Below are 25,933 nucleotides of genomic sequence, written 5' to 3' on the forward strand. Positions count from 1 at the left end.
ACCCCTATATCTACTTTTCTACTTAATCCATTCACTTGTAAATTCTAGAAGAGAGTTATATTCAACAAGTTCAAAACTGAATTTAAAAATACAAAAATGCAGCCATATATGAGTAAGAAAGACAAGAGAATAACTCATTGTTAACAGGTATTAGTCCAGAAGTGGGAGGATGATAATTAACTTCTTCCTAACATATCTCTGCAGTTTGACTTGTGAAAATGAGTGGTTATTTCATTTTATAATTGAAACAGAGTACATAAAGAAAGAAAATCTGCATCCAACCTCTCCTGTCCATAGACTCTTTCTTCTTCCATCTAGGTGTCACCATTAACACTGGCCTCCTCTACTTCCCTGGTGGCTTAGATGGTAAAGCGTCTCCCTACAATGCGGGAGACCTGGCTTCAATCCCTGGGTTGGGAAGATCTCCTGGAGAAGGAAGTGGCAACCCACTCCAGTATTCTTGCCTGGAAAAATCCCATGGACAGAAGAACCTGGTAGGCTACAATCTATGGGGTCACAAAGAGTAGGACACGACTGAGCGACTTCACACACACTCTACTGCTTAAGGACAACATCATCCAGTGCGGTTGCCTCTGCCCCAAGTCTCTTCACTCCAGCTATCTCCACTGGAAGGCCACCAGCACTCTTGCAGGATCATTGCAAAGGCTCCCTCATTGGCCCCTATAACCTACTCTTGCTCCTCTGACACACATGTTCTCTACAGGTCAGAATGCAATCTTTAAATGACGTTCTGACTTCCTTTCTTCAAAACCTCAGCAAAGTCATGTAAAGGGTCTTCTCTCAGCCCCTCAAATGGACCAGGATCCTTCTTGTCTCTCCCTGTAGTCCTCCACTCTGTCCTCACCTCTTCATCTGGTTAGCAATGACTCAGATCTCAGCTATTACCAAATGCATTCTGAGGGTCTCCAGACAGGTTCCCCGCACACCTTCTCATTGGACACTGTGTTTCTCCTTAATACTAACTAACATGTACAATTTTGTATTTCTTCAAAAATTCTTATGTTAGCATGTAAGACCTATGAGGCCTGGAACTGAATGCCCACCCCATGCCTATAGCAGTACCTAACATATAGGAAGCACTCAATAAATATTTGTTGAATAAATAAGCCAATCACTGTTGTTAGTTTGACATTTTAAATGTGCCTTCATATTACTCATGCTACTTCAGTTAAAAAGAAGTAGTTTAGGGGATTCCCTGGTGGCTCAGTGGTAAAGAATCTGCCTGCCAATACAGGAGACATGGGTTTGATCCCTGATCTGGGAAGATCCCACAAGCTTCAGAGCAACCAAGCTCATGAGGCAGAACTACTGAGCCTGGGCTCTGTAGCCCACAAACCACAGTTGCTAAAGCTTGCCCGCCTGGAGCCCTTGTTCTGCAATGAGAAGTCACTGCAATGAGAAGCCTGCACATGGCAACTAGAGAAGAGCCGACACAGCAATGAAGACCCAGCACAGACAAAGACAAATACATAAATAAAATTATTTCCAAAAATTGAAAAATTAAAACAAAATTTGAGGAGAAAGAGACTAAAAATTCTATGAAAAATAAGTAGTTTATAACTGGTGTTATAAATATTACTGGTCCTGTGATAGTCTCTCATTTTTCTACCTACCTTTGATCTCAGATATCTAAATTGAAACAAAAATTTTAGTCCCCAAGTCTTCAGTTATAAATCATTTGCTGTTGTTCAGTCTCTCAGTCGTGTCTGACTCTTTGCGATTGCATGGACTGCAGCAGGCCAGACATCCCTGTCCTTCACCATCTCCCAGAGTTTGCTCAAACTCTTGTACATTGAGTCGGTGATGCCATCCAACTATCTTGTCCTCTGTTGTCCCCTTCTCCTGCCTACAACCTTTCCCAGCATCAGGGTCTTTTTTACTGAGTTGGTCTTCCCATCAAGTGGGCAAAGTATTGGAGCTAGCTTCAGTATCAGTCCTTCCAATGAATATTCAGGACTGATTTCCTTTAGGATTGACTGGTTTGATCTCCTTGCAGTCCAAGAGACTGTCATGAGTCTTCCCCAACACCACAGTTCAGAAGCATCAGTTCTTTAGTACTCAGCCTTCTTTATGGTCCAACTCTCAGATCCATACATGACTACTGGGAAAACCACAGCTTTGACTATATAAACCTTTGTTGGCAAAGTAATGTCTCTGCTTTTAAATATGCTGTCTAGGTTTGCCATAGCTTTTCTTCCAAGGAGCAAGCATCTTTTAATTTTGTGGCTGCAGTCATTATCTGCAGTGATTTTGGAGTCCCCCAAAATAAAGTCTGTCACTGTTTCCATTGTTTCGCCATCTATTTGCCATGAAGTGATGGGACTGGATGCCATGATCTTAGTTTTCTGAATGTTGAGCTTTAAGCCAGCTTTTTCGCTCTCCTCTTTCACTTTCATCAAGAAGCTCTCTAGTTCCTCTTCTCTTTCTGCCATAAGGGCGGTGTCCTTTGCATATCTGAGGTTATTGATGTTTCTCCTGGAAATACTGATTCCAGCTTATGCTTCATCCAGCCTGGCATTTTGCATTATGTGAAACATATAAGTTAAATAAGCAGGGTGACAATATACAGCTTTGACGTACTCCTTTCCCAATCTGGAACCAGTCTGTTGTTCCATGTCCGGTTCTAACTATTGCTTCTTGACCTGCATACAAGTTTCTCAGGAGGCAGGTAAAGTGGTCTGGTAGTTCCATCTCTTGAAGAATTTCCCATTGTGATTCACACAGTCAAAGGCTTTGGCATAGTCAATGAAGCAGAAACAGATGGTTTTTGTTTTTTTTTCCTGGAATTCTCTTGCTTTTTCTATAATCCAATGGATATAGGTGATATGATCTGGTTCCTTTGCCTTTTCTAAATCCAGCTGGAGCATCTGGAAGTTCTCAGTTCATGTACTGTTGAAGTCTAGCTTGGAGAATTTTGAGCATTACTTTGCTAGTGTGTGAGATGAGTGTTTGAACATTCTTTGCCATTGCCTTTCTTTGGGATTGGAGTGAAAACTGACCTTTTCCAGCCCTGTAGCCACTGCTGAGTTTTCCAAATTTGCTGGCATATTGAGTGCAGCACTTTCACAGCATCAACCTTTAGGATCTGAAATAGTTCAGCTGGAATTCCATCACTCCCACTAGCTTGGCTCCTAGTGATGTTTCCTAAGAGCCACTTAACTTCACACTCCAGGATGTCTGACTCTAGGTGAGTGATCACACAATCGTGGTTATCTGGATCATAAGATCTTTTTTGTACAGTTTCTTCTATGCAAGGACATATATGAAAGTGAGTTATGACACTCTGAGTCACATACATAAAGAATGAGCAGTTATGAAATGGTAAGCTGTTTGAAGGCAATCTCCACAGAAACATAAAACTTTAGGAGTTTCCTGAAAATACTGCTATCTGGGCCTGGAGCCAATGGGCTCCAATGGGCTCTGATGCACAGCCCATCACAGTCTTTGCCTGGCTGTGTTTGTCCTAAGATATGTGGGGAAGGTGGAACATGCTTGGTCTAAGACAGTGGCTCCCAATCTTTTTGGCACCAGGGACCGATACTGTGGAAGATAATTTTTCCACAGACAGGGTAGGGGGATGGTTTTAGGATGACTCATAAGGGGTGTGCAACCTAGATCCCTTGCATGCACAGTCAACTGTAGGGTTTGCACTCATTGTGAGAGTCTAATGCCACCACTGATCTCACCACTGGAGGGGAGCTCAGGTAGTAATGCAAGTGATGAGGAGTGGCTATAAATATAGATGAAGCTTTGCTCGCTTGCCTGCCCACTGCTCACCTCCTGCTGTGTTGCCTGCCCACTGCTCACCTCCTGCTGTGTGGTCCAGGGGTTGGGGACCCCAGGTCTAACACACAGGTTGTCCAGGGATGGTTTTGGACTGGGATGCCCTGTGCTTTTGACTTTCAGAGCAGAAGAGTACTCAAAGGACATCTGCTGAGAGCATCTCACAGCACCTTGGTTTAGGTCCTCCTCCCTAGCTGGTCCCCCAACAACCTAAAGGGCATCACAAATGTTGTGAGATGAAGAGATGTTTCTGCAGCACCAAGTCATATTATTCTATCCATATAGTCTATTGTTCTAAAACCTTGACTTTTCTGGAGGTTTTCACATCCAGAAAAACAACATGGTATTCACTGCCAAGCAGAGTATAATATGGTTGTTTCACGCAATAGCTATTTCAGGAAACCTGTCTAAATAAGGACCCTCAGTGGCCTCTGTAGGTGTTATCCATTCTTTGGCTAACAACAGTCAAGGCAGAGGCAAACTTGAACTTCATTTGCATTGATTTGTTGACATGTGAGATTCTCCTCTCTGCTTTCTCCAAGCTAACTGTACCAGATAATTTCTTGACTCTGTAGAAATAATACGGCTTCCCTTGTGGCTCAGCGGGTAAAGAATCCACCTGCAATGTGGGAGACCTGGGTTTGATCCCTGGGTCAGGAAGATCCCCTGGAGAAGGGATAGGCTACCCACTCCAGTATTCTTGGGCTCCCCTTGTGGCTCAGCGGGTAAAGAATCCGCCTGCAATGTGGGAGACCTGAGATTGACCCCTGGGTTGGGAAGATCCCCTGGAGCAGGGCATGGCAACCCACTCCAGTATTCTGGCCTGGAGAATTCCATGGATTGTATAGTCTTTGGGGTTGCAAAGCATTGGGCACAACCAAGCGACTTTCATGCCACATAGAAATAATAAGAGATTTGTTGTTGTTCAGTTGCTCAGTCATGTCTGACTCTTGGTGACTTAGTCGTTATGTTTCTGGAACCCACAGTTCTGCCTCAGATGTTATTCTAATTTTGCCAGGTCACTTTGTGCCTTGCTGCCATGTTATTTGAATGGTTCTCAGAAACCTTTTGAGTAGCTTTAATAGATGCACAATTTTGAATATATTGTTGAAAGGTCCCTGTGGTGCAGTGATGAGGGGTGTTTTGTGTGGGGTGATACCCAGCCTACACATTTCAGGAATTCTGGGGAAATCAGGATGGCACAGTAGGCGGCACTGAGTTCACCTCGCCCTTTGAACACAACAATAACACATCCATGCGTGGAGCAACTCACTGCAAACAAACCAGGAACTGACAGAGAAACTCTTACACAATCAAGACTGTAAGAGAGGTGCACACAAAATCAGGTAGGAAGGGAAGAGAAGCAGTAAGGTTAGGATTGTGCCTGTAGTGAGGGACACAGATGAGAAGGGGGGTTACACAGGCTTAAAGATTCTCCCTGGGGAGTGAGCAGTTTGAACCACATTTGGGCATGCCAGTCTTAGGGACTGATGTCAGGAGATACATCTCCTTAGCTGGGTTGAAAAGCAGTGTCACACAGTGAGTGTGTAAGAAACCTAAGGTCTGCTTGTGAAGAGAGAGCACACACTGGCTTATTCCCAGGAAGGAAGGAGAGAAGATAAAAACTATCTGAACTCTGCATGGTTTCCTGCGGCTACCTCAGTGTGTGTCCGGCCCGAGTTGAGTGCCCGGTCCAGCTCGCTTGCTCTGTGGCACAGCGCCACACTAGGATTAGGACTGCCATGGCCAAGGGAGATATACAGTAGTAGGGGGATGAAGACCTGGCACAGCATCTGAATGGGGGGCAGCAGCCATTGCTGTCACTCCTGGGGGCAGCAGATTGGGAGCTGTCCAGAACTCCAATGGTCTCAGGACCACTACAGCCTGAATGCTGACCCACACCAAGCGCCCATTCCAGGACCTCTTGCTCCAGCACTGCTTCCCTCTAAGGCAAGGGTGCTGGTCATGGGAGAGGCAAGAGCACACACACTGTGGGAATGGACGCATCTGAGGCCTGACCTTCATCACTTCTGCTCCAGCAACTGGGAAACTGCCCCCACCCCCAGTGGGGTGGTGATGGTCACGAAGCACAGGAGAAGCCCTGAATCACGCCTGGATCCAGCTCTCATGACATCTCATGTTCCATTTTCTACCAAGGTGGTAGTAGTCAGCACATCCTAGGGGAAGACATGACCCAGGCTCAGGTCAGCTTCAGCTCTCCCACTGGGCACATACAGACTATATAGGGATGCTCCCACTAAAGGACACTCCTTCATACAGGTAACTGTTTCACCTAATATCAGAGACAGAGAAAGTTAGCAAAATGAGAAGACAAATTTGATTCAAATGGGACGAAAGAAAACTCCTAAGAAAACAAGCAATAAAACAGAAATAAATAATTCATCAGTTAAAGAGTTCAAGGCATTAGGAATAACAATGATAAGTGATTTAGAGAAAAGAATAGATGAACACACTGAGAATTTAATAAGGAACTAGAAAATATAACAAAGAACCAGGAAGAACTGAAGAATACAATAAATAAGCAACACACACACACACACACACACACACACACACATGAAAGAATGAACAGCAGACCAGGTGACACAGAACACATAAATGATCTGGAAGATATAATAATGACAATCATCCAATTATAGCATAAAAAAGAAAAACAAATTTAAAAAAATGAGAACAGTTTAAGGGGGCTCTGAGACAACATCAAGCATATCACTCTTTGTGTTATTGGGAACTCAGAAGCAGAAGAGAGACAGAAAGTAGTAAAAAAGTGCATTTGGTGAAATTATGTCTGAAAACTTCCCAAACCTGAAGAAGGAAATATTATCCAAGTCCAGGAAACACAGAGGGTCCCAAATAGGATGAACCCAAACAGACCCACACCAAAACATATAATTAAAATAGCAAACGTTAAAGTGAATTCTAAAGGTAGCAAGAGAGAAACAAAGAATCAAATACAAGGGAACCTCCATAAGGCTATCAACTGATTTTGTAGAAACTCTGTAGACCAGAAGGGAAAGTACTGAAAAGGAAAAACCTACAACCTAGAATAATCTACCCAGAAAAGTTATCATTTAGTATTGAAGGAGAGATAACTTCTCAGACAAGAAGAAACTCAGAAAGTTCATCAGTACTAAAATTACCATAAAAGAAAAGTTAAAGAGTCATCTCTAAATGGAAAAGAAAAGGTTACAGTCAGAAGGAAGAATCTATGGAAGGAAAAAAAACCCACTAGAAAAGGGAAAAATATAGAAATGGCTGTGAATCAACTATTTAAACTAGTTACAAAGATTAAAAGGAAATAAAATTATAAAATATACTATAATAAACAGTGAGGGGATAAACTTGAAGGTGCAAAACATGACATTAAAAACACAAAATGTGGCTGAAAATAAAAAATGTAAATATTTTAGACTATGATTGCACTTAAATGACTACCAGTTTAAAACAAAAAGAAATAGTTACAGGTCAACATATATGTAACCACAAATCAAAAACCTAAAATAAATACACAAAAAACTAGAGAGAAAGTAACACAAGCACACTGCTAAAGAAAATGATCAAACCACAAGGGAAGAAACTACAACAATAAGAACATAACAGAGAATTACAAAAACAACCAGAAAACAAGTAAGAAAATGGCAGCGAGTACATTTCTATTGATTCACTTTAAATGTCAACAGAGTAAATGCTCCAATCAGAAGAAACAGTGGTTGACTGTATAAATACAAGACCCATCTGTATAATGTTTATAAGAGATTCACTTCAGAGGTAAAGAGAAACAAACTGAAGGTGACGGGATGGAAAAAGATAGAAATAACAAGAAAGCAAAGGCAGCATTACTCATATCAGACAAAATAGACTTTAAAACAAAGTCTAAAACAAAAGACAGAGCATTATATAATGATAAAAAGATCAATGCAAGAAGAGATATTATACTTGTCAATATATACGCACCCAATACAGAAGCACCAATATGTATAAAGTAAATATTAACAGGTATAAAGGAAGAAATTGACAATAGTGGTGGTGGACTTTAATACTTCACTTACATTAATGGATAGATCATTCAGAAAAGAAAGCTATAAGAAAACCATAGTCTTAAATGACACGCTAGACTAGTTGGACTTAATAGGTAAGTCCTGTTGGGCTTAACAGGACATTTCATCCAAAAACAGCAAAAAAAACATTCTTTTCAAGTGCCCATGGAATGTTCTTTGGGATAAATCACGTTAGGCTGCAAAATAAGTCTCAACAATTTAACAGGACAGAAAATATATCCAGCATTTTTTCCAAGCACAATAATATGTAACTAAACATCAATTATAGAAGAAAAATGGGAAAAATACAAACACGTGGAGGCTAAACAACATGCTACTAAAAAAACAATGGGTCAATGTAGAAATCACAGAAGAAATCAGAATATTACTTGGAACAAATGAAAATAAAAACACAACTTTCCAAAAGCTGTAGGATTTAGTAAAAGCAGTTCTAAGAGGGAAGTTCATAGTGAGACAGACCTATCTCAAGAAACAAGCAAAAAACCTCAAGTAAAAAATCTAACTTATCATATAAAGGAATGATAAAAAGAAGAACAGTGGAAGGAAATAATAAATATCTGAGAGGAAATACATGAAATAAAAGCAAAAAAATAGAAAAGATCAGTGAAGCCAAGAGCTGGTTGTTTGAAAAGATAAACAAAGTTGATAAGCCTTTAATGAGGCTCGTCAAGAAATAGAGAGGATCCAAATAAAATAATAAATGGAAGAGGAGAATAAGATAATACTACAAACAGTTATAGGCCAACAAATTGAACAACCTAGAAGAAATGGGCAAAATTCTAGAAACATACAATCTTCCAAGACTGAATAAAGAAGAAATAGACTATCTGAACAGATCAATCACTAGCAGTGAAATTGAATTTGTGGAGGGGGGTGGGGCGGAGTTCAAGGCCAGATAGCTTCACAGGGGAATTCTATCAAATAAATAAAGAAGAGTTAAAATCCAACTTTCTCCAACTATCCCAAAAAATTGAAAAGAAAGAAACACTACAAAATTCATTCTATGAGGCTACCATTACTTTGATGCTGAAACCAAAGAAACTACAGAAAAAAAAGAAAATATCTCTGATGGAAATTAGAAAACTGAATTTGACAATATATAAAAGGGATCATAAATCATGATCAAGTGGGATTTATTCCAGGGATGCAAAGGTGGTTCAATAAACACAAATCAATCGATATGATATAAAACATTAACAAAGGAAAGATAAAAATAATTGGATAATCTCAATATACACAGAAAAAAGCATCTGACAAAATTCAACATCCATTCATGATTAAAAATGCTCATCAATCTATATTTAAGTTCTATAGTTAGGTATTTTATGAGGTTTTTATTAAATATATTCTACACATATTCGCAATTTCACCCAGGAAGAATTTCTTCCCAGTGAAAAAATATAAAATCTTTTATATTTTTTTTACAGGTTTAGATGAAACTAGCTCATGCTTTAGCGCTGTGCAAATTGTTTTTAGCATATCAATTTTTAAATTATCGGTACAAAACAAAAGAATGGCATCCCTAATCAAGTATGCCTTGAAAATCAGCTTTTGATTTTAATACAATTGCAAGCACTAATACCCAAGGCAAACTACATAAGGAAACAGAATTAGTCCTATGGAGAATTTTTAATTTTAAAAATTCATCTGAGCTCTCATTAATGAGCAAGTATGACACGGGACACAGAGATGAGCAATAATTACGGAAAACTGAATTTGCTGATATTCAAATACATAAAAGTGGTGAATCAATGAGGTTTTCTAATATTTCTGTGCAATCATGGAAATCTACGAGTGAGTCCCCCCGCGTTAAGGCTAAGATGCCCGCGTTCCCTCTTGTGCTGTGTGAACAAGCCCCCAGTCAGTCTGACTGGAGTGCACCTGTGAAGGAAAAACAACTAGCTTCACGAGCCCTCTGCTGAGCACTTCCAACAACAGGCACACTGTGTCTTTTCATTTGTTGCAGTGAGAACAGCCGCGCTCAGGGCAGGATTCTGTGCCAGTGCAGCCGCCATGGCTGACTTCGGTAGAATTCACCTAACATTTTAGTTTCTTTTCTGTTTTTTCCTCTCATGTTGGCCCAGCAATTAACTTCATTAATTGCTGAATGTCTTCCAGTGTGGATTTGCACATATGAGTATTTCTAGGTACCATAAACCATGTTATAAATTCTGCTGATGAAGAAAATAATTGTCAATTATTTTTAGTGCAAAATTGTATTTGGAACACTTGATTTGTTAGTTCTGGTGATGAAAACTTTTGTGGCAGGAAAATGGTTTCTGCTATGAAAAATCACTTGTTAACTTTTCCCCTGGAGACTGACTTGCATTCAAAAATCAATTTATATTTATATTTTAAAACTGCTTAACATAAACAAAACTACTAGAAATAAAAGTCATAGTGAACAATATTCCATATAAATAACTCTATCCTTTATAAAAATGAAGTTGCAGGCTGACATAATGTCCTGTACTGAAATGAGTGTCCACGGCCCTTACAAGCAGTAAGTGTAAATGGTTTCAGTCAGCTTTGTTGAAAGGTAATCAGGTTATTTTATTCATTGTTAATGCTTTGATGAAAAGGCTTTATATGCAGCAGATCTACAAAAATATTGTTCATACTGATCAGAATTAAATTTGTATAGAGCAGAGTTTTAAAATGAATGTAAATAGCACTAAACATTTTCTTTCTGCAACCTGTACTTATAGATTCTTTCTGTACACTAAATAAAAAAATATCATAGTGCATTTTGGTGGTAATTTTAAAGGTCTTTGATTAGGTTGATAGTTGTTTAAATACTGTCTCATCCATGTTATAATTGTTCAATTTTTATTTCTGAATCTTTAAGAAACTTTGTTGAATATTCTGTTGTTAGTTTTGGGAGGATTCCCAGTGTATCTCTGATATTTAACCTGGTTAATTTGTGCACAGTCATGACAATGGGTAGAATTACGTAGTCTCTGTTATCACTAAGATGTTCTATTCAAGAGATGTTGAATATTTATATGCTTTGTTGACTGGCTCAAATGTGAATTCTGTTAGTGTTGACTAAAGAAGAATCTGGTAGTTACTTAATTGGGCAATTAAGCCATTTATGGCTGTATTCTTTCCTAATATAAACTACTGGTAATTATTTTTAATACCTATTTTAATTCTAATTATTCTGTTTTTCCAAAGTTAAAGACTATCAGTTAAATTATTATTGAAATTTTATGATGGCTAACCACATTCCCTATTGGTTTTCTATGTGTTCCCATATTATAAATTTCCCTTCACAAGACTGCAATTTGGAGTTTGCAAAATGGATAAACTGGATCATTAGTAGAGAAAGAAATGTCATTTAATACCTAATATCATTGTTGTGCAAAATGAAAAAAGAATAAAAAATAGCAGTAAAATTATATACTGAAAACACCAAAAAAAATAAAATAAAATAAAAATGCTCATCAAAGCTGGTGTAGAGGAAACATATCTCAACAAAATAAATGACATTTATGACAAACCTTTAGCTAATATCTTACTCAGCAGTAAAAAGCTGAAAACCTTTCCTCTAAAATCGGGAAGAAAACATACACGCTCACTCTTGCCACCTCTACTTAATGTAGTACTAGAAGTCCTAGCCACAGTAATCAGACATGGAAAAGAAATAAACGGCATCCAAATAGGAAGGAAAGCAGAAAAACTGTCACTTTTTGCAGATGACTTGATACTCTATATAGAAAAGCCCAAAGTCTCCATCACAAAACTATTAGAACTAATAAATGAATTCAGTAAAGTTGCAGGATATGAGACTAGCATACAGAATTATTGCTTTTCTATACACTAATAATGAACTGTCTGAAAGAGAAAGCAAGAAAGCAACTGTTTAAAATCAAATCAAGGCTAGATTTATAGCCCAGGATGTGATCTATCCTGGAGAAGTTTCTGTGAGCACTTGAAATTCATTGTTTTGGGGTGAAATGTCCTATAGATATCAATTAGGTCTAACTGGTCTATTGTATCATTTAAAGTTTGTGTTTCTTTGTTAATTTTCTGTTTAGTTGATCTATCCATAGGTGTGAGTGGGGTATTAAAGTCTCCCGCTATTATTGTGTTATTGTTAATTTCCCCTTTCATGTTTGGGAATGCATGTACACCCATGGTGGATTCATGTCAATGTATGGCAAAACCAATACAGTATTGTAAAGTAAAATAAAGTAAAAATAAAGATTAAAAAAAAAAGTCTCCCACTATTATTGTGTTATTGTTAATTTCCCCTTTCATACTTGTTAGCATTTGTCTTACATATTGCGGTGTTCCTATGTTGGGTGCATATATTTATAATTGTTATATCTTCTTCTTGGATTGATACTTTGATCATTATGCAGTGTCCTTCTTTGTCTCTGTTCACAGCCTTTGTTTTAAAGTCTATTGTATCTGATATGAGTATTGCCACTCCTGCTTCCTTTTGGTCTCTATTTGCATGGAATATCTTTTTCCAGCCCTTCACTTTCAGTCTGTATGTGTCCCTTGTTTTGAGGTGGGTCTCTTGTAGACAACATATATAGGGGTCTTGTTTTTGTATCCATTCAGCCAGTCTTTGTCTTTTGGTTGGGGCATTCAACCCATTTATGTTTAAGGTAATTATTGATAAGTATGATCCCACTGTCATTTAATTTATTGTTTTGGGTTCAGGTTTATACACCCTTTTTTTTGTTTCCTGTCTAGAGAATATCCTTTAGCATATGTTGAAGAGCTGGTTTGGTGGTGCTGAATTCTCTCAGCTTTTGCTTGTCTGTAAAGCTTTTGATTTCTCCTTCATATTTGAATGAGATTCTTGCTGGGTACAGTAATCTGGGCTGTAGGTTATTTTCTTTGATCACTTTAAGTATGTCCTGCCATTCCTTCCTGGCCTGAAGAGTTTCTATTGAAAGATCAGCTGTTATCCTTATGGGAATCCCCTTGTGTGTTATTTGTCTTTTCTCCCTTGCTGCTTTTAATATTTGTTCTTTGTGTTTGATCTTTGTTAATTTGATTAATATGTGTCGGGGTGTTTCATCTTGGGTTTATCCTATTTGGGACTCTCTGGGTTTCTTAGACTTGGGTGATTATTTCCTTCCTCATTTTAGGGAAGTTTTCAACTATTATCTCCTCAAGTATTTTCTCATGGTCTTTCTTTTTGTCTTCTTCTTCTGGGACTCCTATAATTCAACTGTTGGAGTGTTTCATATTGTCCTGGAGGTCTCTGAGATTGTCCTCATTTCTTTTAATTTTTTTTCTTTTTTCCTCTCTGATTCATTTATTTCTACCGTTCTATCGTCTACTTCAGTAATCCTATCTTCTGCCTCATGTATTCTACTATTTGTTGCCTCCAGAGTGTTTTTGATCTCATTTATTGCATTATTCATTATATATTGACTCTTTTTTATTTTTTCTAGGTCCTTGTTAAACCTTTCTTGCATCTTCTCAATCCTTGTCTCCAGGCTATTTATCTGTGATTCCATTTTGATTTCAAGATTTTGGATTAATTTCACTGTCATTATTCGGAATTCTTTATCAGGCAGATTCCCTATCTCTTCCTCTTTTGTTTGGTTTGGTGGGCATTTATCCTGTTCCTTTACCTGCTGGGTATTCCTCTGTCTCTTCATCTTCTTTATATTGCTGTGTTTGGGGTGGCCTTTCTGTATTCTGGCAGTTGGTGGAGTTCTCTTTATTGTGGAGTTTCCTCGCTGTGGGTGGAGTTTGTGGAGATTCCTTAAAAAACTGGAAATAGAACTGCCTTATGACCCAGCAATACCACTGCTGGGCATACACACCGAGGAAACCAGAATTGAAAGAGACACGTGTACCCCAATGTTCATCGCAGCACTGTTTATAATAGCTAGGACATGGAAGCAACCTAGATGTCCATCAGCAGATGAATGGATAAGAAAGCTGTGGTACATATACAGAATGGAGTATTATTCAGCCATTAAAAAGAATACATTTGAATCAGTTCTAATGAGGTGGATGAAACTGGAGCCGATTATACAGAGTGAAGTAAGCCAGAAAGAAAAACACCAATACAGTATACTAACACATATATATGGAATTTAGAAAGATGGTAATGATAACCCTGTATGCGAGACAGCAAAAGAGACACAGATGTGTAGAACAGTCTTTTGGACTCTGTGGGAGAGGAAGAGGGTGGGATGATCTGGGAGAATAGCACTGAAACATGTACACTATCATATAAGAAATGAATCGCCAGTCTAGGGTTGATGCAGGATACAGGATGCTTGGGGTGGGTGCACTGGAATGACCCAGAGAGGTGGTATGAGGAGGGAGGTGGGAGGGGGGGTTCAGGATTGGGAACATGTGTATACCTGTGGCAGATTCATGTTGATGTATGGCAAAACCGATACAGTATTGTAAAGAAAAAAAAAAAAACTAAAAAAGAAAATCAAATCAAAAAGAATGAAACACCTAGGAGGAAACTTAACTGAGAAAATGAAAGATTTATGCTCTGAAAACTCTAAAACAATAATTAAAGAAATTGAAGATGATACAAAGAAATGTAAAGATCCATATTCATGGATCAGAAGACTTGATATTGTTAAAATTTTATGCTACCCAAAGCAATCTACATATTTAATGTAATCTCTATCAAAATATCCATTACATTTTTTTTTCACAGAACCAGAACAGACAATCCTAAAATTTATATGGAGCTGTAAAAGACTCTGAATAGCCAAAGTCATTCTGAGAAAGAAGAATAAAGCTGGAGTTATTACAGTCTCTGGCTTCAGATTGTACTAAAAAGTCAAAACAACATGGTACTGGCACAAAAACAGACACACAGCTCAACAGAACAGAATAGAGAGCCCAGCAATGAACCCACACAGCTATGGTCAATTAGTCTATGACAAAGGAGGCAAAATATACAATGGAGAAAAGACAGTCTCTTCAGGAAGAAGTGCTGGGAAAACTGAACAGACTCATGTAAAAGAACCAGATGTTGAACAGTGGACAGGTTCCAAATTCAGAAAGGAGAACATCAAGGCTACATGTTGTCACCTGCTTATTTAACTTATGTGCATAGTACATCATGTGAAATGCCAGGCTGGATGAAGCGCAAGCTGGAATCAAGATTGCCGGGAGAAATATCAATAGCCTCAGATATGCAGATGACACCACCCTTTAAAAAAATTTTTATTTTAATTGGAGGCTAATTACTTTACAATATTGTGGTGGATTTTTCCATATATTGATATGAATCAGCCATGGGTGTACATGTGTCCCCCATCCTGAACCCCCTTCCCACCTCCCTCCTCATCCCATCCCTCTGGGTCATCCCAGTGGACCAGCCCTGAGCACCCTGTCTCATGCATCGAACCTGGACTGGCGATCTATTTCACACATGACAATATACATATTTCAATGCTCTCAAATCATCCCACCCTCAACTTCTCCCACAAAGTCTAAAAGTCTGTTCTTTACATCTATGTCCTTTTGCTGTCTCACATATAGGGTCATCATTACCATCTTTCTAAATTCCACATATATGTGTTAATAAACTGTATTGGTGTTTTTCTTTCTGACTTACTTTGCTCTCTATAATAGGCTCCAGTTTCATCCATCTCATTAGAACTGATTCAAATGCATTCTTTTTAATAACTGAGTAATATTCCATTGTGTATATGTACCACAGCTTTCTTATCCATTCATCTGCCGATGGACATCTAGGTTGCTTCCATGTCCTGGCTATTGTAAACAATGTTGTGATGAACACTAGGGTACACGTGATACCACCATTATGGCAGAAAGTGAATAGGAACTAAAGAACCTCTTGATGAAAGAGGAGAGTGATAAACCTGGTTTTAAACTCAACATTCAAAAAACTAAGACCATGGCATCTGGTCCCATCCCATCATGGCAAATAAATGGGGAGATAATGGAAACAGTGAAAGACTTCATTTCTGAGGGCTCCAAAATCACTGCAGATGGTGACTGCAGCTATGAAATTAAAAGACACTTGCTCCTTGGAAGAAAAGCTATGACCAACATAGACAGCATATTAAAAAGCAGAGACATTACTTTGCCTACAAAGGTCCATCTAGTCAAAGCCATGGTTTCCCCAGTAGTCATGTATGGATGTGAGAGTTGGACCTAAAGAAAGCTGAGCACTGAAGAATTGATGTTTTTGAACTGTGGTGCTGGAGAAGACTCTTGAGAGTCCCTTGGACAGCAAGGAGATCAAACCAGTCAATCCTAAAGGAAATCAGTCCTGAATATTCATTGGAAGGACTGATGCTAAAGCTGAAGCTCCAATACATTGGCCACCTGATGTGAAGAACTGACTCACTGGAAAAGATCCTGGTGCTGGGAAAGACTGAAGGAAGGAGAGGATGGGGACAACAGAGGATGAGACGGTTGGATGGCATCACTAACTCAATGGCTATGAGTTTAAGCAAGCTCTGGGAGTTGGTGATGGATGGACAGGGAAGCCTGGCATGCTGCAATCCATGGAGTCATAAAGAGTTGGACATGACTGAGTGACTGAACTGAACTGAGAACATTCTCCAACACCATTTACAAAAATAAACTCAAAATGGATTAAAAACTAAATATAAGACTGAATACTTCTAGAGAAAAACATAGGCAGAATACTCTTCAACATAAATCATAATTTTTTGGATCTGTCTCCTAAAGCAAAGGAAACAAAAGCAAAAATAAACAAATGGGACCTAATTAAACTAAAATTTTTTTGCACAGCAAAGAAAACCATCAACAAAACAAAAAGCAACCTACTGAATGGGAGAAGATATTTGCAAGTAATATGAATGATAAGGTGTTAATATCCAACATACATAAACTGCTCATGTAACTCAACATCAAAAAACAAAACCAAACACCTAATTAAAAATGGGCAGAAGAAATGAATAGACATTTTTCCAAAGAAGACCTTCAGAGAACCAACAGTCACATGAAAAGATTCTCAAGACTGTAATCATCAGAGAAACGGAAATCAAAATCATAATAAGATATAACCTTATACTCATCAGGATGGCTAAGTCCAAAACTCTACAAATAACTAATACTGGCAAAGATGTAGAGAAAATAAAACACTTGTACACTGCTGGTGGGATGTAAATTGGTGCAGTCACTGGAAAACAGTATGGAGTTTCTTCAAAAAGCTAAAAATGGAACTATCATTGATCCAGAAATTCTACTTCTGGGTATATATCCAAATAAAACACACTGATTTGGAAAAGGTACATGCACCCTAGTGTTCATACCAGCACTATTTACAATAGCCAGGCTGTGGAGGCAACCTAAGTGTCCATCAACAGATGAATGGATAAAGAAGGTGTGAAGTATATATAATGGAATACTCCTTCATCATAAAAAATTATGAAATTCTGACATTTGCAGCAAAATGGATGAGCTGATAATGTATTAAGCTTAGTGAAATAAGTTGGGCAGAGAAAAAAAATACTGTATGTTATTGCTTATATGTGGAATCTAAAAAATGAGGCAAGTAGATGTATATATGAAAAAGAAACAGACTCGCAGATATAGGGAACAAACTAGTGGTTGCCACTGGGAAGAGGGAAGAAGAGGGGGCAAGATAGGGGTATGGAATTAAGAGGTACAAGCTATTATGTATAAAATAAATAAGCAACAAAGATATATTTTATAGCACAGGGAAGATAGCTAATACTTCATAATAAATTTAAATGGATATAATCTATAAAAATATAGAATCACTATGCTATATACTATACCTAAAATCAGTATAATATTATTAATCACCTATGAAAGTGAAAATCGCTCAGTCGTGTCTGACTCTTATGTGACCCTATTGACCATAAAGTCCATGGAACCAGGCCAGAATACCGGAGTGGGTAGCCTTTCCCTTCTCCAGGGGATCTTCTCAACCCAGGGATCACACCCAGGTCTCCCACATTGCAGGCAGATTCTTTACCAGCTGAGCCACCAAGGAAGCCCAAGAATACTGGAGTGGGTAGTCTATTACTTCTCCAGTGGATTTCCCCAACCCAGGAATTGAACTGGGGTCTCCTGCATTGCAGGCAGATTCTTTACCAACTGAGCTATCAGGGAAGCCCATTAATCACCTATATGTCAATAATTTTTTCTTTAATTTTGTAAAAGCATTCTTGGATGTAAGGTCATGTCCTTTGTTTCCTTGTGGGAAATGGCTAACGTAATCTATAGTTAGGCAGGTGGAAGACTCAAGGTATTTCAACTGCCCTCTAGAGGGTATTCTTTGGAAAGATGGAAGTTTCCAGAAATCTGCAGGCTGCACAATAGGAGACAGCCATCCCTATAGACTTCCAAGAATCAAATGTCAGCAATTTCCTATGGCTCAATCTATTAAAAGAGACCAAGGACTTGAACCCCCTCACAGGACATGAGATAATTAAAAATTCCACAGATTAGTCCTTAGAAATTTAATTCTAAGCATAAGGGTACATAAGGTTAAAAAAAACCTGGTTATCTATTATGCACCGAATTGTGTTCACCCCCATCCCCTCAATTCACATGTTAAAGTCCTAACCCTTAGTACTTCAGCATGTGATCTCACTTACAAGTAATTTTTATTTTTTTTCAGAAGTAGTTACTTCAGGTGAGGTCATACTGGAGCAGGGGGACCCCTAACTCAGTGTGATGGTGTCCTTATAAAAATAAACTTTGGACACAGAGACATGCACATGGGGGAACACCATGTCAAGATGAGAGTTATGGGGTCCCAAGCCCAGTGAGCCAGAAGGAGCTGAAAGCAAGGCCTGGGATGCACCTCTCCCGGAAGCTTCAGAGATGGTGAGGCCCTGCCAGTACCTCTGGAGCTCTGAGGTTACACATTTCTGATGGTGAAGCCATTCAGATTGTGATGCTTTGTTAGAGCAGTTCTAGAAGGCAATGGCACCCCACTCCAGTACTCTTGCCTGGAAAATCCCATGGGCGGAGGAGCCTGGTAGGCTGCGGTCCGTGGAGTCGCTGAGAGTTGGACACGACTGAGCGACTTCACTTTCACTTTTCATTTTCATGCACTGGAGAAGGAAATGGCAACCCACTCCAGTGTTCTTGCCTGGAGAATCCCAGGGATGGGGGGAGCCTGGTGGGCTGCTGTCTATGGGATCGCACAGAGTCGGACACGACTGAAGTGACTTAGCAGCAGCAGCAGCAAATTAACATGTGGCCTAAGAGGGCTGTGCTCGTTTGGAAAGAAAGCCCAAGGCTGGCTCTACATCCAGCAACTCAGGGCCTCACAGAAACATACTTCACCAGGTCTGAGCGTGGTTGTCCTTGGAGGGGAGGAGCAGACCCAGGTGAGTGTCAGGATTCTCTTTGATAATGCTAAAAATCCAAAAATCCATGTCTGTGCCCAAATCATGTTTTCCAAAGCTAATGGATCCTATGGCACTGGGAGGGGTAAGGCAAAAAATTCGGACTGAAATTATATCTCTAAATCTTCTAGGCCCAGAAGGATTTCCTGCAGTGCCTCCTAAGAAGCCTTCACGTTCTGTGCCATCTTTGGGTTTAACTCACTGCTCGGAAAGCTCTTGCATATTTTATTTTGGAGAAGTGTTTTCTGTCCTTGCTAGTCTGTGCATGTGAAAATGAAGTTGTGATTTGATACTCAAAAGGAAAAATAGATTATTTTGCTGGCAAATTGGTTTTTTTTTGGATCAATGATTTGGAGAAGTGAAGGCTGGAATTGGTTGCCAGGAGGCAGAGCATCCATCTCCAACAGATGAGACTGATTCTCTGCAAAGCTGCACTGAGTGTGATGATGCTAAGATAACCAACTACACATTTTCCATGTGGATCTTTAAAAAACAATATCAAATGTAAAATCGGCTTGTACGTGGCCTCCAGAGAGAACACGTTTTTTTTCCTTTCCAATCTAGATTGTTGTAAGGAGCTCTGGTTCCGACGGCTTTACCAGTTGACAGAGCCTATCAAATTTTTATTACAATCCCCAGAGCTGGAGACAATGCAGAGCAGTTTGCTGGACTGTGAGCAGATTTTCCTTGAGGGGAAGAATATGCTCAGCATTGTTGCTTCTTTGCAAACAGTCTTGCAGGATGGGAGCAGCTGTTCTGCAAATTATTTTTCTGATGGAGAGGGAAGTCTACCTTTCACTCATTGCATCCTCAAGAGAGCATGCAAAAATGCAGAGAAACACACTTTTAGAATTGTCCCCATCTCCCTCTTTGGGCTCTCTGTTCCTCGCTTCCTTTTTTCTTCCCTAATTCAATTTTTGATTTGTGCTGTGAGAGGAGAGGGCTTCTTAGGCCTGAATTTCTTCCTCTGATGACAAGGAAAATGTAGAGGAAAATATCAACTCTCGTACAGGGGCCAAAGGCAGTTCCTTTGCCTTTGAGGATTCCTGGTACAAGGGAATGAGCCAGGAACTCTTTCAGGTGAGAAGACAGAGGGGAGGTGTCTGAGTGGTTTGCCACTCATCCCTCGGGGTAGCTGCTTCAGCAGAATCCTGGCTGCAGGATGGTTGGAGCTACTGCAAGATGAGGTGCCGAGGCACAGGACTCAAATGCAGATGTTACATCAGTCGATGCCAATTGAACCAGGAAGATTATTTTAACCTTGGAATGTCACTTTATGTGTTTCAACACATGGTTCATTAGTTAATCTCCAGGAAAGTTTCACCAGGGCCCCCTTTGTCTCTGTGCTTAATTGGACAGCCAGACCATCAGGCATGTGATGAATTGCAGATTGAAACAACCTCAGCATCCCCAACAGATGGGGGTGGCATGCGGTGGGTGTGGACACACCAGGTGAAAACCACAAATCACTCACCGTGGCATGTTTGCCCCTTTATTTTGTGGAGCTGAGGGTGAGGAGGTGGTGGTTACAACCCAGAAAGGTAGTCAGTGTAGGTGTAGGTGTTGGGAAGGTAGGCTACACCTCTTCCATTCATCCTATAGGCTGACCTCAGTAGAACAGCCCGATCTCAGTGGAAGACCCTTAACTATTCTCAGAAGGAAACAGTCAAGCATTTGAAAGTTACATTTCCAGGTGGGTCTAAAGCCTTCTGCTGTTAAATGGTAACAATGTTTCATCTGGGGAAGAGACACTAAGGTCTCCCCTGTTGACACAGTCATGCTCTGATTCTGAAGTCATCTTCTGAGCACAGGTAGACTAAATACCTTGAGCCTCAGTCTTGTAATGTTAGTAACAACAGCCAGAGTTCTTTTAGGTGTTGCTGTTGTTTAGTTGCTAAGTCATGTCCAACTGTTTTGCGACCCCATTGTAGCTCTCTAGGGTCCTTTATCCATGGATTCTCCATGCAAGAATGCTGGAGTGGGCTGCTATTTCCTTCTCCAAGGGATCTTCCTGACCCAGGGATCAAACTGTCTCCTGTGTTGCAGGCAGATTTTTTTACTGCAGGGCCACCAGGAAAGCCCTCTTTTAGGTGAGGCAACAGCTAAATTCAAAGAACTGGTTTGCTATCAGAAAGACTCTCCACTCACCTGCCCTGGTCAGCCCTATTTTGGGGGAAATAAAATCTTAAAGTTAAAAGATTTATGCTCTCAACTTTAAACTCTAAAATATAAATGCACTATATATCTTCATTTAAGGGAAAACTGACTCATTGGCAAGATAAACTATATACAGAAGTGGTATTGAGAGACTTGTGTACAGATATAAGCATTAAAAGTTGTGCAAGAAACAGCAAATATTCAAGTAGCTAAGTAGCAACTTGGTAAATTTTATACTAAGGGTGGTAGTAATATATTGTAGTCTTCAAGTTTTTTAGCCGACACTGTGACATCAGAGCTAACTCATTATTTTGAAGCATTTATAGTAAACCCTACTTTGTACCAATAGATGTCATTACAGAAACATACCATATCCTAATTGATTAATTTAGATATGCTTCTCTTACTTTATTTCATGGAGGCCAAGGCTTATAGTTTTGAAAAGCTAGTATAGATAGATCTATCCAGAAAATCTTTACAAAAGAATCATAAAGTATACCTCAAACATTCTTCCTAATATACATTAGAATGTAATAAACATTCCTTTCCATTTTCCCTGGAAAAATCCAAGTAAATGAGAAAATTTAAGACAGGATTATTCAGGAAGTGGAAAAGACTTTCCATGCTTTTGATTTTAAATTTATCAGCCACAAACAATCCATGTCTTCATGGTGAACTTAATCTGATGAAATAAGCATTGGGGCTTTGAATTAATTAGCTTGTCATTTAATAAGCACTTTTCTGATCACCTGCTACTTTTGAGGGCCCTGCTGGCATGGGCATCTTGTTTCTTTGGGATTTTAAACAAAGGAGCAGGAAGGGAGACCAGGAACACAAGAGACACATAGAGGGAGTGTCTCCAGATCTGCAGCTTATCAATGATAAAGTGTAACGTTACAAGGGATCTGAGTCAGTGGCTGGAATGCCCCACACAAAGCGATCGGATCCCAAACATGTGATGGTTGATGAGTCACTCGATGGTCTCACTTGGGTGTCTGAGTCCCACTCAGTTGCTCACACTCATTTTTCTCCATCTGCTGTGCTTCCTTGTAGAATTGGGGGCAAAATTCTTGGGTCCTTCCAGGTCACATTCCATCCAAACTAACTGTACTTTAAAACCTTGGAGAAGTTAAGGTGACTCCTTCCTAAAAGGTGGGAGATTTCAGTCTTGACCTAGAGTATATCAACCTTCGTTTGAGATTTTAGTGTAGCACCCGGTAGTTTGGTAAGAAATCTATCACCTGTCGCACTATCCAGAGTTCCCAGTCAGTCAGTTCAGTTCAGTCGCTCAGTCGCATCCAACTCTTTGCAACCCCATGAATCCCAGCATGCCAGGCTCCCTGTCCATCACCAACTCCTGGAGTTCACTCAGACTCAGATCCATCGAGTCAGTGATGCCATCCAGCCATCTCATCCTCTGTTGTCCCCTTCTCCTCCTGCCTCCAATCCCTCCCAGAATCAGAGTCTTTTCCAATGAGTCAACTCTTTGCATGAGGTGGTCAAAGTACTGGAGTTTCAGCTTTAGCATCATTCCTTCCAAAGAAATCCCAGGGCTGATCTTCTTCAGAATAGACTGGTTGGATCTCCTTGCAGTCCAAGGGACTCTCAAGAGTCTTCTCCAGCACCACAGTTCAAAAGCATCAATTCTTTGGTGCTCAGCTTTCTTCACAGTCCAACTCTCACATCCATACATGACCACTGGAAAAACCATAGCTTTGACTAGATGGACCTTTGTTGGCAAAGTAATGTCTCTGGTTTTCAACATGCTATCTAGGTTGGCGATAACTTTTCTTCCAAGGAGTAAGCATCTTTTAATTTAATGGCTGCAGTCACTATCTGCAGTGATTTTGGAGCCCCCCAAAATAAAGTCTGACACTGTTTCCACTGTTTCCCCATCTATTTCCCATCAAGTGATGGGACCGGATGCCATGATCTTCGTTTTCTGAATGTTGAGCTTTAAGCCAACTTTTTCACTCTCCTCTTTCACTTTCATCAAGAGGCTTTTGAGTTCCTCCTCACTTTCTGCCATAAGGGTGGTATCATCTGCATATCTGAGGTTATTGATATTTCTCCTGGCAATCTTGATTCCAGCTTGTGTTTCTGCCAGTCCAGCGTTTCTCATGATGTACTCTGCATATAAGTTAAACAAGCAGGGGGACAATATACAGCGTTGACGTACTCCTTTTCCTATTTGGAACCAGTCAGTTGTTCCATGTCCAGTTCTAACTGTTGCTTCCTGACCTGCATACAGGTTTCTCAAGAGGCAGGTCAGGTGGTCTGGTATTCCCATCTCTTTCAGAATTTTCCACAGTTTATTGTGATCCACACAGTCAAAGGCTTTCTAAGAAAGTAAATAATCTCTTTCTGCCCTCAGGGAAACTAAACATATGATACTATCACTGGTGAAACATGGTTTTGCATTAAGTTTTTTACATGAAGTTTTACAAACTTTGAAATGAATTTTTTTAAAAAATCCTGGTTTTGTAAAAAGATGCTGAGCAAAATAGTTTTTTGGAAATATATTTTCATTATAGAAAGATATTAAGCACATGTGAGTATGCTTCAAGGTCTGGGCAGTTAGCAATTATTTTTCAAGTATAACATCACATGAAATCTCTGTATACAAGATGTGAGTTGAAGAAACCATACCTTGTGATAATATCCATCGAGAGTCTGTTGCATCCCTTGTACTCCAGGGGGTCCCTGTATTAGAAACAAGTCACAGGCATATGTAAACATTGATCAAAGCAATGCATATTTAAATAGCATGCCTGAGAATCCTTAAAATCTTACAGGTAAGAAGAAGGAAGAGTCTGTTGAAGTCAAGTATTCTAATTAATAGAGAATTACATGGACATTAACTTATAAGGTTCCCAAATATATATCTAAGTTAAATCCTACGTGAATCCAAAGCAAGGTCCTAACTGGGAACATGTAACATATTACTAGACAGTCAGCCATCAGCATAGTCTTTATTGAGAGGAATTGTTCCCATGAAACTCCTCAAGGGAAGAGCTGAAGGGCTCTAGTTTATTGCTGACACTTCTTAGAAGCCTCTGATCAACACGTTACAGAAATAAATGTGTGCTGTCCATGTGTTATCAACTTAAAAGATAAAGGAAAAGCAGATTTCCTTTTTCCTATTGCTTTACTCTTTTTGAATTAGTTGGGTAAAAATGGGCTGCCCATGAGCCTTCAGGCCACAAAAAGATATTTGCTATGTAATGTCAGGTTTGAGACATTTACGTACATGTGGTTTCCAGTTGATATGGGGATATTCATGAAGTACTATGCTGAGCTGCAGGCAGATACAAAAGAAGTAAAGAAACCTGTCTCTCCCTAAAACTTTCTGAGTTTTTCAAGGATTACATTTTGGGGAGAGGGGTATAAGAAAATGCAAAGATTAGTATGATTTTAATTCAAGTAGTTCAGGCTAAGGTATATTCAGTTATCTAAGAAAAGAGACTGCATATTTCATCTATACTTTGAAAGCTTCTCAGTTCAGTTCATTTCAGTTCATTCGCTCAGTCGTGTCCGACTCTTTGCGACCCCATGAATTGCAGCACGCCAGGCCTCCCTGTCCATCAGGAGGAGAGAAAATGTTAGAGAAGCAAAGTTCTCACAAGGTAAGACACTAAAAGACTGAGCATCTTTGTGACTGAACAAACCAAAGTCACTATTATACAAAGATTATTATTTTAAAAAGGGAACAAAAGCTTTGAAAAGTGAAGAAACATTTTAAAAGGCAAGCAATATGGAGAACAATATGGAGGTTCCTTAAAGAACTATATAGAGAGTTGCCTTGTGATCCAGCAATCCCACTCCTGGGCATAGTTCCGAAGAAAAATATAATTCAAAAAGATCCGTGCCCTGCAATGTTCGCAGCAGCATTTTTACAATAGCCAAGGCATGAAAGCAACCTAAGTGTCCACTGGGCTTTCCTGGTGGCTCAGATGGTAAAGAATCTGCCCGCAATGTGGGAGACCCAGGTTTGATCCCTGGGTCATGAAGATCTTCTGGAGAAGGGAATGGCAACCCAAGTGTCCACTGACAGGTGAATGGATAAAAAGGATATGGTACATTACAGTAGAATATCACTCAGCCATTGAAAGGAATGAAATAATGCCATTTGCAGCTACATGGATGGACCTAGAGAGTGCCATACTGAGTAAAGTCCGAGAAGGACAAACATCATGTGCTATCCCTTATATGTGGACACAAATAGACTAATCCATAAAACAGAAACAGACGCACAGAGGACAGACTTGCGGGTGGCAAGTGGGGAGAGGGCTGGATTGGGAGTTTGGGATTAGAAGATGTCAACTATTATATACAGAATAGATAAATAACAGGTCCTACTGTACAGCACAGGGAACTATATTCAATATATCCTGTGATACGCCATAATGGAAAATAATATGCAAATTATAAAAATGAATCACTTTGCTGTACACCAGAAACTAACCCAACATTGTATATCAACTACAATTTAAAAAAAAGGAATAGTTTAAGAAACATTTGCTATCTGCACTCACTGATATGGGTAACACCTTCAGTATATTG

General features: G+C 39.5%; 1 protein-coding gene across 1 annotated transcript in view; it reads right to left on the reverse strand.

The window, feature by feature from the left end:
* COL19A1 (collagen type XIX alpha 1 chain) overlaps nucleotides 1-25,933 on the reverse strand; it is a 439,982-nt gene that overhangs the window by 101,355 nt on the left and 312,694 nt on the right. The window contains exon 17 of the mRNA XM_052652029.1: nucleotides 24,020-24,073. Within this exon, the coding sequence (XP_052507989.1) occupies nucleotides 24,020-24,073 (54 nt within the window). The remainder of the gene's footprint in view (nucleotides 1-24,019; nucleotides 24,074-25,933) is intronic.

The sequence above is a fragment of the Budorcas taxicolor genome, chromosome 14, assembly GCF_023091745.1.
Source record: "Budorcas taxicolor isolate Tak-1 chromosome 14, Takin1.1, whole genome shotgun sequence".
NCBI classification, from domain to species: domain Eukaryota; kingdom Metazoa; phylum Chordata; class Mammalia; order Artiodactyla; family Bovidae; genus Budorcas; species Budorcas taxicolor.